The sequence below is a fragment of the Ustilago hordei genome (genome assembly GCF_900519145.1).
Source record: "Ustilago hordei strain Uho2 genome assembly, contig: UHO2_contig_01, whole genome shotgun sequence".
NCBI lineage: Eukaryota > Fungi > Basidiomycota > Ustilaginomycetes > Ustilaginales > Ustilaginaceae > Ustilago > Ustilago hordei.
The window spans coordinates 268,791-283,894 of record NW_024545270.1 but is presented as its reverse complement, the minus strand read 5'-3'; the positions used below and the strand labels follow the sequence as shown (position 1 = coordinate 283,894).

The following is a 15,104-nucleotide window of genomic DNA, read 5'->3' as shown; positions in this document are numbered from 1 at the left end:
CGAATTCGTATCACGTCGATTTGTGATATGGGAAGAAGCAGATATATCAGCTTGTTCGGAGTCTCCGAAGAACGAACACAGCGCAATGGCTTCTCCACCAGTTGCTATGCCTAGCTGTGGGACTTGCGGGCAGGGTGGATGAGCCTTAATGCCTCAGTGGGGCATGGAGGAGAGAACAAAGGGGCCAAGTGGGCTGTGAAACGTCAAACTTTCATCGATGATGGAGTGGACGATGGTGTGTGCTTGACAACGCTTTGGGCAGTGCAGCGGGAGTGCGACAAGCTCGGTTTGACAGCTGTCAGCGAGCTTGACTGCTTCCGCTACAATTCCGAGTGCCTACTGGCGAGGCTCGTGAATGTTTCGACGTTCGAGGCGGAGAACCCAAGGCGGAGAACACAAGGTGGAGCCAGTTCCGATATATGCCGCATCGTACTGCAAGCACACCGATCCACGGCAAACACGTTGAGTGGGATGGTTTGTCCTGTCACCATTATCCGGGCACACGGGCACCCGCGAAGAACTCCATTCCCGGAGATGATGGACTGTGGTGGGGCCTCGGTCATCAGCTTCACCTTCGTCCTCATCTTGTGGGCCCATTAAGCCGAAACTGCAACGCCGGAGGACCGAGACCTGCGTGGCCAGAGTCGGGATGAAGTGGACAAAAAAACTCTGACACAATCTGACAGGGGCGACATTTCCGTGGCTAGAAGGTTTAGAACGTTTAAAAAGGTTTTACGTGACGACGCGTGATCACAACGTGTGCTTGTGTAACATCACACTTTTGATATGCTTGTGTAACATCACACTTTTGATATGCTTGTGTAACATCACACTTTTGATGTGCTTGTAGAGTATAATTTTGGCTGTATGATTCATGCCTCGGCTCTTCCGGATGCCGCTTTATGCGGCGGGGAACTGTAAGGCCAAGCTCTTGTCTGGCGGATAGGGTTGTTGTCGCAGACCGAGGCGCTAGTTTGACCCACCACTGTCGCTTATGATGTTTGGCGGCTGTCTCGTTCGTTGCTGGAGGGTACAGTACAGTAGGCGCCACAAAGAGCCAAGAGGTAACTACCTGCGTCGTTGCCTGCATGCGTCGCAACTTGGAAACTTATCATCTCGCTGCAGATCTGGCTCGATGATTGATAACGTCGAACATCATCAAGTCGGCGGCGTGGAAGATGTTGAGGCTCGATGTCGAAGGGGCAGACCTCGATGTCCCGCCTCTTTCTCATCGACGGTCAAAATAAGCGCATGTCAGTCGATCGGAGTTCAAAGAAGAAAGCAATTTTCAAAGTGTCTTCAGAAAACTAACAGCCGCCAGGCTTTTGGAAGCCAAGGCTGAGTTGGTCCGACAGAGCATATCATCCGCGCCAATCTCTGCATTTGCCATCACAAACCCTTGTCGGATGCACCGACGATCGACCATTGTCGAGGTCTTGCTGCCGCTCAGAGCTGACTTCTTCCTACCCGACAAAAGCCGTCGCCGCTGGGCTGCACGTGTCTCGCAATCATGAGATGTGGGCATGTCGGCCTTCTGCCTTTTCGAGCTTCGTCTGTGCCATCGCCAGTTCTGAACACAGGCTTCTGACGGTCTCTGCCGCTACAGTGAGCCGACACAGCGTGCGGAAATGAGCTCCTGCAGCCCAATTGGTCGAGCGAGATCGGCATGTCACCACTCCCGATAGATCATCTCCGTGATTCTATCTCGGGCGCTTTTGCACCTCCCATCTCGTCACGGACATAAGCTCTTGGTTCTCCAACATGGTCGTCACGCGATCGAAAGAAGGAAGAAGAGGCAAATAGGATGGTCATATCGGTACAAGTAGCATGAAGAGATTGTCGAGCATCACTGAGTCTGAGGACCATATCCACGCAACATCTCAGCGAAGCCCCACGAAGTTGGAACACTGTAAGGCTCCGAAATCTCACACCCATCCTTCGTCACCTTTGCAACCCTGAACCGGTTCAACGATCTCGCATCACGGTAGAACAATACCTTCATACAGTTCTCCATGATATCCTTTGCCTCTGCTTCCGTTAAACTATCTTCCCTACCCTCGACCATCTTCCTCAACAATGGCTGAGCCAAGTGCATACCGAACCCGGTAGCGATTGTGCTGCTTGTGAAAGTGGTTCCCAACAGATCAACGTAGCCCAAGAAAGGTGTTCCGTCCTTGGGATCAACACCGCCGAGAACGAAAGAGTTCCAGAGCGGGTTGACGTTGCTTCGACGGTTGTACATGACGCGGGCGAGGTAGGCGTAGATTTGGGTGGGTGTGAGGTGGTGACCGTCTGCGGCGACGTCTTCGGACGTGACGAGTTTGTTGAGCATGTGTTGGACGTATTGCCAGTCACTCATGTCTCCGCTGGCGCCGATGAGCGTGTTTTGGCCGAATTGGGAGATGCGAGTGATGTCCATGAAACGGGCGAGAGAACCGTAGGAAGCGAGAGTGTCGGTTGCAAGCATGATGCCATCTCTGTATTTGAGTCCGAGGACCGAGGTACCAGTGACGATGGGTTGAGATGTGTGCGAGGTGGGATCGGATGACGAGGAGGCGGCTGTGGAGTTGAAGGACGGTGAGCCCATGTTGGCATAAGCCTGGTTGGGGTTCGACGACCAGGTCTGACCTGGGTGGAAGTTGATCATCTTGTATGTGCTAAGTTCGGTACCGCCTCTGATCTATGTGCTAGTTGGTGATGATATTCAGAGACTTTCTCGGAAGATCAAAGAAAGAGCTGAATGGTGAGTGTTGCGATGTGGGGCAAGAAAGGTCGATGATAGGAGCAAAGATGAAAAGATAAAGGTCGGTGTTGCCGGAGGTGGCTCAAGCGCTTCCCTCGAGCTTGCGTGTTCGCGGCCAGCTGAGCCTGAGAATGCGTTCTGTGCTAAAATAAATCATGTGGAGTGATCGTCCAATTTAATTTTTTTTTTTGGTAATGTTGTGAATAGATGATGTAACACTGCCACTTTCGAACCTTGAATCTTCGGGTGTCGGTCATTGCTTCGAACAACTTTGTCTCCACAATTTGTATACTGCGAACTTGCCACTTACACCTCGACTTCCCAACAGCATTGGAATCGCCGACCAACATCACTTGTAGCATCATTTTATCCCTTACTTTACCCGCCAGCTTCACCGAGCTCACAAACTATCTTCTCTGACCAACATCGGTTCTGATTCCCCCGCAGAGCTCGTAGCACAAGATGGACTTCTCCTCTCGAGGAGGCAACAAAGGAGCCGGTATTGCCGGAGCTTCCGAATCAAATGTCGATCGTCGTGACCGTCTTCGCAAGCTCGCCCTTGAAACAATTGACCTCGCCAAAGACCCGTATCTCCTCAAAAATCATCTTGGCGGACTGGAATGTCGACTCTGCCTCACCCTACACACGAACGAAGGCTCCTACCTTGCTCACACACAGGGAAAAAAGCACCAGACCAACCTCGCTCGTCGAGCAGCAAGAGAGGCTAAAGAAAACGCTTACGACTCGAACAAGCTCATAACCGCTTCAGCTGCCGAAACAATCCCCAAGAAGCAGTTCATCAAGATCGGTCGACCTGGCTATAAAGTGACGAAAGTTCGCGAACCGTTTTTGGAAGGTGGAGAAGGAGCTAGGTCAGGGTTGTTGTTCCAAGTTTCATTGCCAGAGATCAAGGATGGTGTGACGCCGATGCATCGATTTATGGGTGCATTTGAACAGAAGGTCGAGCAACCGGACAAGAACTACCAGTATCTGGTGGTCGCTGCGGAACCGTATGAAACAATTGCGTTCAAGTTGCAGAGTAAAGAGATTGATAGGAGAGATACAGGTTTGGTGACGTCGTCAGCACCAGGAGCAAGACCCCGGGCGGAACCTTCAACTTGGAGCTATTATGATCCTGATGGAAAGACGTATTCTGTTCAAGTCATGTTCAAGTGATACGCCCTAATCTGCCTCATTGTGTCTCCCATACTCTGCTCGCAACACTTTCAACATACCCATAAGCTTGGCGCTCTCTGGCATCACACGCTCATTGTACTCACATCATCTGTATTTGTATCATCCCATGTCCACAAACAATTGTACTTCATCGCATTATAACACCATCACACTGATGGCATTTGTCAACATTGTCTATTGCATTGTGGGCCTGTGCTGATCCGTTGGGAGCAATTGTTCAGAAGCTGGCTAGCTTTGTCTGTCCCAAGGAGAGCCAAGAGCTATATGCCCTGATCTTCGCTTCAGATGTCGTCAACCCTGAAGCTCCAGCTGAAGGCATCGTTGTAGCGGGAGTGTTTGTTGACACACCTGCGCACATAGGGATCGGCTGGTATATCGAGGAGGAGGCCGCAACGACCGGAACAGAGAGTTGACTGATTGCGTTTGCGTGATTAACCAAGATCGGATCGATCGTCGAATACCGTATCAATTTGTCGACTGCAGCGGGTCGACCGTCACTAACAGCAACGCCTTCCTCGTAGATCTGAATGTCCTTCTCATCGATCAGGTGGTGATCCATTAATGGCGCACTGGCAGGCCGGACTTGTTTGACCAAGCCGTTGGCTTCAACGTCACCATTGCTGTCGTCTTCAAGGTCGGCGTCGTTCGGTCGTGCGTACTCATCGAGAAATTGTGTTGTGTAGAACGCGTACTCTTCCTCTTCCTCTTCCGAGATGTGCGGATTGCATGCTTTGTTGAGCGCAGCTTCGATTGCTACATTCGATCCAGACACCGTGGGACCCACAGCTTGCCAACGACCTGCAAAGTTGAATGTGTGCGGGTCGAAGCCGCCGCTGCCAGTCGTAGCAGACAGGAGTGCACCAGAGCCGGCCACACCAGAGCTGCGATTCGGTGCAGCCGTGTCACCGCGTCTAGTATCGTGGCGATCACCGTTTCCTCCCTCCGAAGACGCAATGCTGTAGCGTTTACTCGATTTGCGATGTCCAAAGCTCCCGAGCCGAGGCGAACCTCCGGGTTTGTTGATCGAGATCCATCGTTTCACACCACCGATGATCGCCTTGGATGGTGGCAGAGCGCTCGTTGCTGATGTTGCAGGCGAAGGAGGGAAGTGCTGCTCACTTCGAGGCGAAACGGGACTTCGGCCGTCGTTGACCAAGGTCGTCGATGTTTGCGTTGTGAAGCTTCGGGCATCTTCGATAGATTGGCGTCCGAACTCATGATGCCTTCTGTAGGCTGACGAGTCAGAAGCACCACCACGCCGAGGCTTGAAAGGGCTAGGATACTCGACTAGGACTTCAGCTTGCATCGCATTGAACTGCGCTGAAGACAAACTTGAGTTGGACGCCGAACGAACATGACGGCGCAGATCAGCTGCACCGCCAATCTGCGTCGAGTACATGCTCAACGCACCTGCTGACTGGCTGTGAGGCATGCCAAGCCCTCCTGACGAGTGCGAAACACCGCCATGAAGATGCGAGTACTGATGCACAGCTGTCATCTTGAAGGCGTGGTGGCGGTTCAGATCCGTGAAGAGACTCGGGCGGTAGTACTCGGCCCAGAACCCGGCATCAGCGTTAGCGACTTCTTTCAACCTTCGTTGACGAGCCTCGATGGAGCCGCGCGGCCTCAGGTGCAAAGGATCGAACCAGTTCTGGTAGTGAGGCCGAAACGGTACCGCGCGTACCGCCTTCTTTTCCTGCTCTTTGCCGACTGTGATGGTTTCCGGAAACACGTGCGGTGCAAAATCTGGTGCCATGGGGTCTACACCGAGGAAGAGGTTGATCGCTGCTTGTTTGTCAGCATCGGCAAACGAGTTTGCATAGTATCGCTTCATGGTCTCTAGCACATCCCGAGAATGTGAAGTCCACTGATTGATCTTCCTGTAGGTGTCTGTCGTGTGAGCGAGAGCAGATCCTCCGTACTGCATGGCGATTGTGTCTCCAAGGTCGTGGTACATCTCGGTCAGCATGTTGGCGGCATCCGAGTCGAACTCCAAGTACGGGTTGTCCAACAATCCAAGTGCATGCAATTGGTGTCCAAAGGCTCCTTTGCCGATGACGAATTGAGCAGCATTAGTTCTGTCAAGGCAATCGACGCAATTGACTCTCGCAACACCCTCTTGTAAAAGGATTGTTTCTCTTCGGGTGCCCTCACCAAACGCTGAGCCTGCAATTTCTCCGCTGATGGCCTTCGATGTATGTCCCCAGCCGTCAACACGCATACCCGGAGCGGCAGGTCCCTTTCCAGATACATTGGAGTTGCTCTGCGTAGTGGCACGTGGCCTGAAGGCACTAGGCTCGGGACCGGAATGGAAGAAGTGCGTTGTGGCGAGCGTCTCTTCGGCAATGTCTTCCAAGATGCCGATGACGTCCTGAGCATGGTCTTTACTCGCTTGACTCATGTCCCATGCGATGTATCGAATCTTCTTGCTGGTTGGCAGGAACTGGTTGAGATAGGTGACGCATTCGCCAAAAGCTCGAAGCAGCTTAACCTCGCGTTCCTGCTTCTCCTTCTTCTTGATAAGATTGAGAACAATCACCGGTGTGCCGTAACGATGGAAGAGCTCGTCAAAGTGAAGCGCGGCGGCTGAGTAGTACGGGTCTACAAGCGAGACCTCAATGGGAGGGCGGGGAGACATGTTGGTGGTATCCTGTGTCCAGTAGACAGGGATACTGCCTCTCATCATGACATAGGAAGTATAACGAGGTGAAGCGTCGAGCGGGAGGTCCTCGTAATCATCATCGTCGTCTTCTGCTCCTTTTGCGCCTGAAGCTTCTGGGTAGTGCATGGCTCCGGCAGTGGGTGGCTGGAAGATGGGCTTCTCACGCAAGCCGTTTGCACGTATCAGCTCCGGGCCAGCGCGCAACCCGCCGGAAGTTGGTCGAGGGTGTCGATCTCTCGGCTCGAACCGTTTGCGACCCGGTGCGAAGAAAGGGGTCGTGAGAGCTTCACTAACGATCTGTTCTGTCTCGACATCGTTGGCCACATGACCCTTTTCGTTGACACCTCGTTTGAGGAACCGTGCTCCTGCAAAGTGTCTTGACCTTCGAGCAATTAGCGTCGTATAAACGGTACGGTTGAGCACACTCAGCTTTGCTTGGTCCACAAAGCCGTACACGAGCGGTAAAACCCATTCGTTGCGAGGATCTTCGTGAGGCTGCATGTGTTCTGATGCGGCGAACGCTGGAAGCAGCAGGTGATGATTCCAGATGAACTTTTCGTTGTAGCCCCAAGCAGTGAGAGGCTGTGTGGAGGGCGAGACAGAGCTTGCTTGGTCGAGCGGATCTCCGGGAGCCGAAGTGAGGTTGTCCTGCAGCGTCTTTGTCAAATCGTAGGTATAGCTGAAGTAGAAGTTCTTACTGAGGTCGACTTGCTTGAAGAGATGAAGAAGGCGCGCCTCTTCCTGTTCCATCAGCTTTGTCCGCCCTGGTAATGAGGCGAGAACCGAGGCGTGGCAGACCGGCAGTATGACAGTCTCATCGCAGTGGTAGACGTAGTGGCCACCTATCAACGCGACGACGCTTCGCCTGCTGATGAGTACCATGTAGTAAGTGCTCGTGAAGCGGATGAAGCCTACGATGCCGAAGAAACGACCTATCTCGTGGAGGCCTCCAGTGGCACGATTGCCCTCACGGATCATCTCGAGCAGCTCGGCGACCTGCGTGCGTGAGTAGACAACGCGATCAGAAGTGACGTTGAGCTCCCACTCTGCTGCGCTCGACTTGGTGTTGAAGCCAGTAGCCTTGGACCCTGTCGTGGATTCTGCTTGTCTGATCGTGGAAGCTGAGCTTGTCGGATTGGACCTGACCTCTGCGTTCGGGTTGGAGGCAGCGGCCATCTTTGACGTTCCAATGGCAGTGGCAGTCTTGTTCGAGGCCGATGTAGTTGTGAATGAAGATGCAGCACCTTCACGGGGCACTTGCTTGGCATCCAGCATGCGACGGTTGAGCCGGCAGATGTGCGGATCGTTGAGTGAGAGGAAGCGTTGACCGCGGACTGAGCAATCGACTGGGCCTAGATTTGTGCTGATCTTGACCCCTTTGCTCGTATCGGTTTTAGGATCTCCTCCCTTGGATGGCGGAAGCGGCGTTGAGCTATTGGAAGGAAAGTCTGCAGAAGCCGAAGCCTGGTTTTGAGCGGATGCTGTACCAGCAGCCAAGTTTGTTTCGCGAGATCTGTCCGGGTCGGCCTGGGCCCTGGGTGGGGCTGTCATTATCGGTGGTGTTCGGTCAACTTTGAGAATACGAAACCTGGTTTGGCTGGTGTTGTAAGCAACAAGGTAGAAGCGAGTCTTTGTCTCCCATAGAGTGAACCGCTTCAGATCTCCTATCCTCCCCGGCTCAGCTGCCTCGGCCCTTGCTGCAGCGGCAGACGCAGCTGTAGGACCCCAAGTCGAGCCGGGCGTCAGTGTGGGGGTCGGATTGATGAAAGAAGAGGCTGCCATACTGAGTCTCGGTGGAGGGAGCATGTTGGGTCGCGAGGCGGAAAGAGATACGGCTGGCTCTGGGATGGTACTTGCGGCTTTGAGGTTGCTCGCGGCACGGGCCTCTTTGGGGGCGGGTTGGTTTGGTGGTGCCTGGCCATCTACATCGACATGCAGGGTCGCGGGCCTGGACATGCTTCCATCATCTCCCTGGCCTGCCTGCAAGAGGTTGTTATCCTTAGCTGCGCTTTGTGGCTGTTGTCGTGCATGTACAAGATCGGAGTCCTGAGGAGCCTCATTTGAGCCTGAAGACTTGATCGATTCCTCTGCACCACCATCAGCGTCTTGTCCGTTGGGTTTAGCTTCAGTCATGTGAAACTCGTGCACGATGTCATCCGCATTGTTACTATCGACCTCGGTCTGAGGCCCAACGCCACCGTCCTTGCCTTGTTGAGGTGTTTCGACCGGCATGTCGACGTGCTTGGGTGTTTGTTAAAAATCACCTCCTCCGTCCGGCTGAGGTGTCGTCATGTGGTCATGGCGAAAGTTTGTAGCTTGTAGCTTGTGATGGCTGCGCGGCTGGCGTGGAGGGTTGTCGGGAGCCAAGGAAAGCTATGTTGCCACCGCAAGATGGATGACCGCAAGAGGGTTTTGCCATATGTTGGGCGCGTCGAGATTTCCTTTGCTCGAGAGCCGATCAAGGGTCCTGCTGCCACTCTCACTTTTTGGCATGCATCAAGCGTGTGTTTTCAAAGTGGAGGGTCACGCCGGAAATGCGCAGCAAACAAGAAAATAACACTTTAAGAACACGAACGAGAGGAAAGCGGCACAGGAAAGCGGCACATCCGAAACTGATGAGAGGCTCAGCCGTTTCGCATCTTCTCACGGTCTCACGATGGGCTCACAGGTGCTCATTGTATGGTCACCGATGCGAGACTGCTCTAAGTTGCACTTTCTATGCTTCTATGCTATCACACTTCGATTTCGGCGCCAATTGCAATGTGATCCGAGGCACAAACTCCCTTTCTCGGAAGACCCGGTTGTAGTGTTTCTGTTCGATGTGTTCGAAGCAGTCTTGTGACTGTCGGATACTCCGCCGACGCTGTTTCGCCTTCAGGCCCTGCTTTCGGCAGCATGAAGATGTAATCGAGCGTGAGAGAAAAGAGGCTGGAGAAGATGGTCCACATTGGCTCAGTGCTGTCGCCCTGGTGACAATTGCCAGTCTCTGGCGTCCAATCGGGATCATCCCAGCGCTCTCGACCTCGTCCGGGGGAGCCGAAGAAGTTGCCCTCTTCGCACGGCTCCCGGACTTGGCCATAGTGTAGGGCGTAAGCAGAGCCAAGGTGCGCTGAGTGGACAGCTTTTTGAGGCAAAGAAGAGCCGTTCGGAGCTGCAACTGATCCTGGCCGAGGTCGAGCGACATCGTGTAACTGAAGCAACTCGTCCATAGAAAGAAGAGCATCTTGCGCAGTCGCAGCACGGCAGTTCTTGAGCATGCGATCGTCAGCACCCTCGCCTTCGCCTTCGCCTTTGCCCTCGTCCTCGCCTTTACCTTCTTCTCTTTGCTCTTCTGCTTCTGCCTCGTCCTCATCGGCATCATCTTCAGCCTCTTGAACGTCTTGCTGTTGCTCTTTGGTACCTTCGTCCGTTGCTTCGGCTTTCTTGGTGTTCGGAGCATCTCGGGCCGGCTCGGTTGTGCCAGGCGCAAACCCGTTCGAGACGTTGCCCTTCTCCCTTCGCTCATCGATGCTCTTGTGCACCACGCTCGACAAGGACACCTCTTTGTGGCAGTGCGGTGTCAGCTTGCGGCCCGCCAAGAGGTGATATGTTGCTGAATGCGGCTGGTCGTTAAAGTCACCAGCGAGGATGCAAGGCGCATCCCTCCAATCGTCGCCAAGTTCGGATCGGAACTCTTGCAATCTTCGTACAAGAATTCCAGATTGCCTTGCCCGTTCGTACGCATGCATGGGATGCCAAAAGAGGTGCGTGGTTGCCACGATCAGTCCTGGGCTGGTGCTGGCCTCCTTGTCTTTGCTATTTTGTGCACGCAGGGCCACAAAGAGGCCGACATTCCGGGTGATGCGAGAGCACGCCGTCCTGACGCGCTCGGACGCTGGTGCTACGCTCTCTGCATCGAGATCGATTGTCATCTGACTGTGTGGACGCTCCCCAAACAGGTCGCGTCTCCATGCTACCAGAAGACCGTGCTGCTTCTGTCTGTATCCCTTTTCGTAGACATAGCTGAAGCCATCTCTCTGCATCATTCCTCCATGCACGTCCATTCGGTCGACTTCTTGGAAGCAGCCTACATCCCAGCCGTGGCCGGTGCGACTGGACAGCTCGGCACTCAGCCCCACACAGCGGTCCTTGAACTTGAGACAGTCCGAGCCTGGAAACAGCTTTCTGCGCACCAAGCCTTGCGCTAAGATGTTCCAACTGACGATGCGGATCTTCTGCTTCTTGTCAGAGCTATCGGTCTCGGTCCTGACGACGTCCGCCCAGTCACGGGGGATGAAGAGAACCTTTCCTTGCTCATCGAGATGTCCGTTCGAAACCTTGCCGTTCGCAGCAATGGCAGCGGCAAGCTCCGCCTGCTTTGCTGCCTTCTCCTTCTTGGCTGCACGTTCGCGACGCTTGGCCTCGATCTCCTCAGGCGAAGGGCGATTGTCTTTCTTGCCTTTCTTCGGGGCAGATGAGGCAGAGCTGGGTTGATTTGCAGATTCCGTCATCTTGCGGACTGGTACTCTTGACACTGCTAAGGCCAATCTGTTGGTATACCTGACGATCCTCGACGTGGGTGCTGCTCTGCAGATGGACCATAAGAGCATGCACGATCGGCGAAACGTATTCGAAGACAGAAAGCAAGGATTGCAAACGAACGCCGGCTGATGTGTGTTGGTCTGTGCCGGTCCACACGACCGACTCAGCGTACAACACAGTGATTTGGCATTCCGCGGTCATCCAGACCCTGAGAATTTCGCCCACAAAATGCTGCTGAAGGAAACGATCCATTATGATGATGCGAATTGACGTAAGCGGATACGAAAGAGATCGGGCAAAGCCGATCTCACCAGAGATCGGGTACAACGCAGTCCCACTCCCACGTTCGGTATGAGCCTCATAGATGTATATATATATCAAGCTGAGAACACTAGGTTCTCAGCATGTTCTTTAGTCAATTGAGTATATATGTTTCTGTCTTAACCAGCAGTGACATCGTACGTAGACTCTACCCGATCGCCAGTTATCGGGACCCAACGTCTTCACTTTTCAACAAATGCTGCTTCCAATAAGCGTGTCGAACGGCAGCTATCATCAACTTAAAAGTGCACACTGCAGAACATACACTGCATCAAGCTCAAGAGACCATTTCTAAGCAGCCCGAGTGTAGTACAACGGATCTTATACATGTCATCCGTGATTGCAACACAAGCTTAGCCCTCGGTCGGCCTTTTAATTCCCATCTCCTCCGCGCTTGGCTTGGGGAAGGGTACATGCTCTTCCAAAGCATCGCCCTCACCCTTGCTAGGCTTGTGGGCACCACCATCGGGAGCAACGAACGTACCCGCTTCCGGGAGCTTAGGGTCATCTGCCTGCAGTCTCTCTGCCTGATTTGAGACTGGCTTCGGATTCCACATCTCTTCAGCACTTTGCTGGGGGAAGGGTACGCGATCTTCCAGCTTTTCGCCACCATCAGCTTTATGCGCATCTCCATTGGGAGCAACGAACGTACCCGCTTCCGGGAGCTTAGGGTCATCTGCCTGCAATCTCTCTGCCTGATTTGAGACTGGCTTCGGATTCCACATCTCTTCAGCACTTTGCTGGGGGAAGGGTACGCGATCTTCCAGCTTTTCGCCGCCATCAACTTTGTGTGCATCTCCATCTGGTGCTACAAAGGTGCCAGCTTCAGGAAGCTTAGGGTCATCTGCCTGACTTGAGACTGGCTTCGGATTCCACATCTCTTCAGCACTTTGCTGGGGGAAGGGTACGCGATCTTCCAGCTTTTCGCCACCATCAGCTTTATGCGCATCTCCATTGGGAGCAACGAACGTACCCGCTTCCGGGAGCTTAGGGTCATCTGCCTGCAACCTCTCTGCCTGACTTAAGACTGGCTTCGGATTCCACATCTTTTCAGCACTTTGCTGGGGGAAGGGTACGCGATCTTCCAGCTTTTCGCCGCTATCAACTTTGTGTGCATCTCCATCTGGTGCTACAAAGGTGCCAGCTTCAGGAAGCTTAGAGTCATCTGCCTGCAAGTTCTTTGCTGGCTCAGGGCTCCTTCTTGGCGAGCCTCCCTCTCTCTTCATCCCCATCTCTTCCGCACTCGGCTTCGGGAACGGAACGTGATCCTTTAACGCCTCGTCCTTGCCGCCCTTGTGTGCATCTCCGTCAGGTGCAACGAAGATGTCTGCTTCAGGCAATCTAGGGTTGTCCGCCTGCAATCCGTCTGCAGGTTTCGCCTTCTCGTTCTTTTCAGGCCTCTTTTTGGGACTCTGAGCTGCATGATCCTTATGTTGAGGTGCGGGCTCGCTGTCAAGTTCGCCGTTAGTCCTGAACCTCACTTCATCGGCAAGGATTTGCTCGGACGTCACCTTTCGGAGCGACTCGTATAGCTTAATCAGGTATCGAGAATACACCCAGGTGAGCTTTCTGAATCCACGAGGGATGATATACGTTCGTAATTCGTTCATGATTGCTTTCTTCGCTTCCGTTGGTGTACCTTTTGAGCGGTACTCATCGATGAGCTTGATAATACGCTTAGAATTCTCCGCTGAGGGGTAGGGAGGTCTAATACCGATGTAAGCCGGCAAACCTACGGTGTAAGTTCGAGATCGTACATCAAAGAATCCGATTGGGACCACCAAACGTGCTTTGGTTTCAAGCACCTCGGCTATCTCACGATTGAATCGCTTGAGATGATAAACCGAGGAGAAGTGGAAAGTGTTGTAGACGTAGTCTCCGGCTGCGAAGTATGCTTTGCTGCCTTCCTGCATTTCGCTTCTGTCTCGGCGTGGGAAGGTGAAGGGTTTATCAAGTAGTTGCCATTGTTTGTCGCTTTCAAAGACGAGGGGGAGATGGTCGATTTCAGAGTCTCGCATCTGCCTGATGATCAACTCTTGACTTGGATCGAGACGTTCAGCGAGCAGATAGTTGAGGCGATGGGTGCTGGAGTATTCGTCGCCCTCAGGTGGAGCAGATCGATGTCTTTCGGAGTTGTCTCTGTTGAGGGCAGGTGCTGCAGACGCGAAGCTGCGGACGGCGGGGGTAGTCCGGACGAGGCCAGGAGCTGCCAACCTGGCAACAGATCGAGGCATGACGACCCTCGTCGAGGACAGCGCAAGCAAGCGGCTGCAAGATCTTGCGAGCATGTTGAGTTGTGAATGTGGAAAGTCTTGGTCGGTTCTTCGTAGCTTCAGAGGAACAGTGAGCGAAGAAGCGGTTGTGGACGTCGAGCAGAGGTTTTGGCTCAGAAGGACATCTGATGCAAGAAAAGTTGATCCTGTATCAAAAACTTCCTTCCGGCCGTAAGCCTCACCAAATTTAGTATGGTCACGTGCGAAGAACAGTTGCGGTGTTTGGAATTTGCTATGATGGTGATTTTCTAAGTACAAGCTCAAGTCTGGAGGGGGACTTGGCTGTTTTGGCAAGTTTGAGCCCAGAAACTCCCAAGTGCCCCTCGGAGTTGGAGAGAAACAAAACCGTTCTTGACCAAGCCGAGGAGCCGACAAGGGGGATTAAATTCTTTAACATTTGCATGTGTGCTAAACTGTTGCAAAATTTTTCAATGGGTGGAATTCCTACGTTGTCGCGTCTCCCTCAACTAGATTTTTTTTTTTTTTTTTTTTTTTTTTTTTTTTTTTTTTTTTTTTTTTTTTTTTTTGGCTCCCACACCTCAACAAGATCTGTTCCGCATCCATCTTCTCTTTTCCCTCCCTTCAACCATACACACGACCCTCGATGCACCGCCTCATTCGAAACGTCGGATAGACGCTTCATTTGCTGCTCGGTGTGTCATAGTAGCCATCCAATGGCGAAAATTAGCGAGGATTCAAGTTTCAACAACCAAATCTTCGCACCATTCCTTCTTCTAGAGAGACGCGCAAAGGACCGCTTTTCACGATCCCTTTGGGGTCGCTTTTTGCAGCCTTCTTCCCCTTCTTAGGGGACATGCTGTAGGGAAAGTCCCCGGACACATCTTTTACATTGGAGAGACTTCTGCGAAGAAATAGCTAGTTATACATCCTTCTTCCCAACGTGGTAACGTACGGATTCCCTTCTCTGCACCGTACGACGTTAAGGCTTTCACTCTATCTTCTTTCTCAACACCATCTGCGCATCTTCGAAGCTCGAGTGAAGATGGGAAGCAATCACAGCACGATCAGAGACCATATCAAAGGAAAGCGACCGTCCGCCATAATGGCACGAGTCTGTATAATGGCCATCATGCTTGCGGCCCCCCTTTTCTCTTCTTCGTCATGCGCATTAAGGATGGTTGTTAGGTTTGCAGAGATGGTGTGAGTTGTTGTGCACCGTGCCGATTTGGGCTTTCTGGAGATCGTTGGCTGAGGGGTTGTTGTCGGCATGTTTTACTCCGTTTACAGTCTTCTCCGTTATCGCTCATTTCTGTGGTGGTTGGCGAGAAGAGTACGGAAAAAGTGTTTTACAGGACGGGTTTCAGATTCGCCCTTTTCGGGTAATGTCTTGGGTTAGGAATCGTTCTATCCTCTCGTCCAGGTCTTT

The 15,104-nt window shown here is 52.8% G+C and overlaps 6 protein-coding genes across 6 annotated transcripts; 2 read left to right on the top strand and 4 right to left on the bottom strand.

Annotated features, from left to right (window-relative positions):
• Positions 1-138: 138 nt before the first annotated feature.
• Positions 139-600, top strand: UHO2_00069 (uncharacterized protein; the record flags this gene model as incomplete). Its single annotated transcript, XM_041556689.1, has 1 exon — positions 139-600. The coding sequence occupies one exon, from the start codon at positions 139-141 to the stop codon at positions 598-600; it is 462 nt and encodes a 153-aa protein (XP_041412623.1).
• Positions 601-1,846: 1,246 nt separating this feature from the next.
• Positions 1,847-2,647, bottom strand: UHO2_00068 (putative PRE4 - 20S proteasome subunit (beta7); the record flags this gene model as incomplete). The annotated part of the gene is made up of 1 exon (XM_041556688.1): positions 1,847-2,647. The coding sequence occupies one exon, from the start codon at positions 2,645-2,647 to the stop codon at positions 1,847-1,849; it is 801 nt and encodes a 266-aa protein (XP_041412622.1).
• A 558-nt stretch (positions 2,648-3,205) lies between these two features.
• On the top strand, positions 3,206-3,919 carry UHO2_00067 (uncharacterized protein; the record flags this gene model as incomplete). The annotated part of the gene is made up of 1 exon (XM_041556687.1): positions 3,206-3,919. The coding sequence occupies one exon, from the start codon at positions 3,206-3,208 to the stop codon at positions 3,917-3,919; it is 714 nt and encodes a 237-aa protein (XP_041412621.1).
• A 238-nt stretch (positions 3,920-4,157) lies between these two features.
• Positions 4,158-8,834, bottom strand: UHO2_00066 (uncharacterized protein; the record flags this gene model as incomplete). Its single annotated transcript, XM_041556686.1, has 1 exon — positions 4,158-8,834. One exon carries the CDS (start codon positions 8,832-8,834, stop codon positions 4,158-4,160), a length of 4,677 nt encoding a protein of 1,558 aa, XP_041412620.1.
• A 500-nt stretch (positions 8,835-9,334) lies between these two features.
• UHO2_00065 (uncharacterized protein) lies at positions 9,335-11,092 on the bottom strand (the record flags this gene model as incomplete). The annotated part of the gene is made up of 1 exon (XM_041556685.1): positions 9,335-11,092. One exon carries the CDS (start codon positions 11,090-11,092, stop codon positions 9,335-9,337), a length of 1,758 nt encoding a protein of 585 aa, XP_041412619.1.
• Positions 11,093-11,797: 705 nt separating this feature from the next.
• UHO2_00064 (uncharacterized protein) lies at positions 11,798-13,732 on the bottom strand (the record flags this gene model as incomplete). Its single annotated transcript, XM_041556684.1, has 1 exon — positions 11,798-13,732. One exon carries the CDS (start codon positions 13,730-13,732, stop codon positions 11,798-11,800), a length of 1,935 nt encoding a protein of 644 aa, XP_041412618.1.
• Between the last annotated feature and the right edge of the window lie 1,372 nt (positions 13,733-15,104).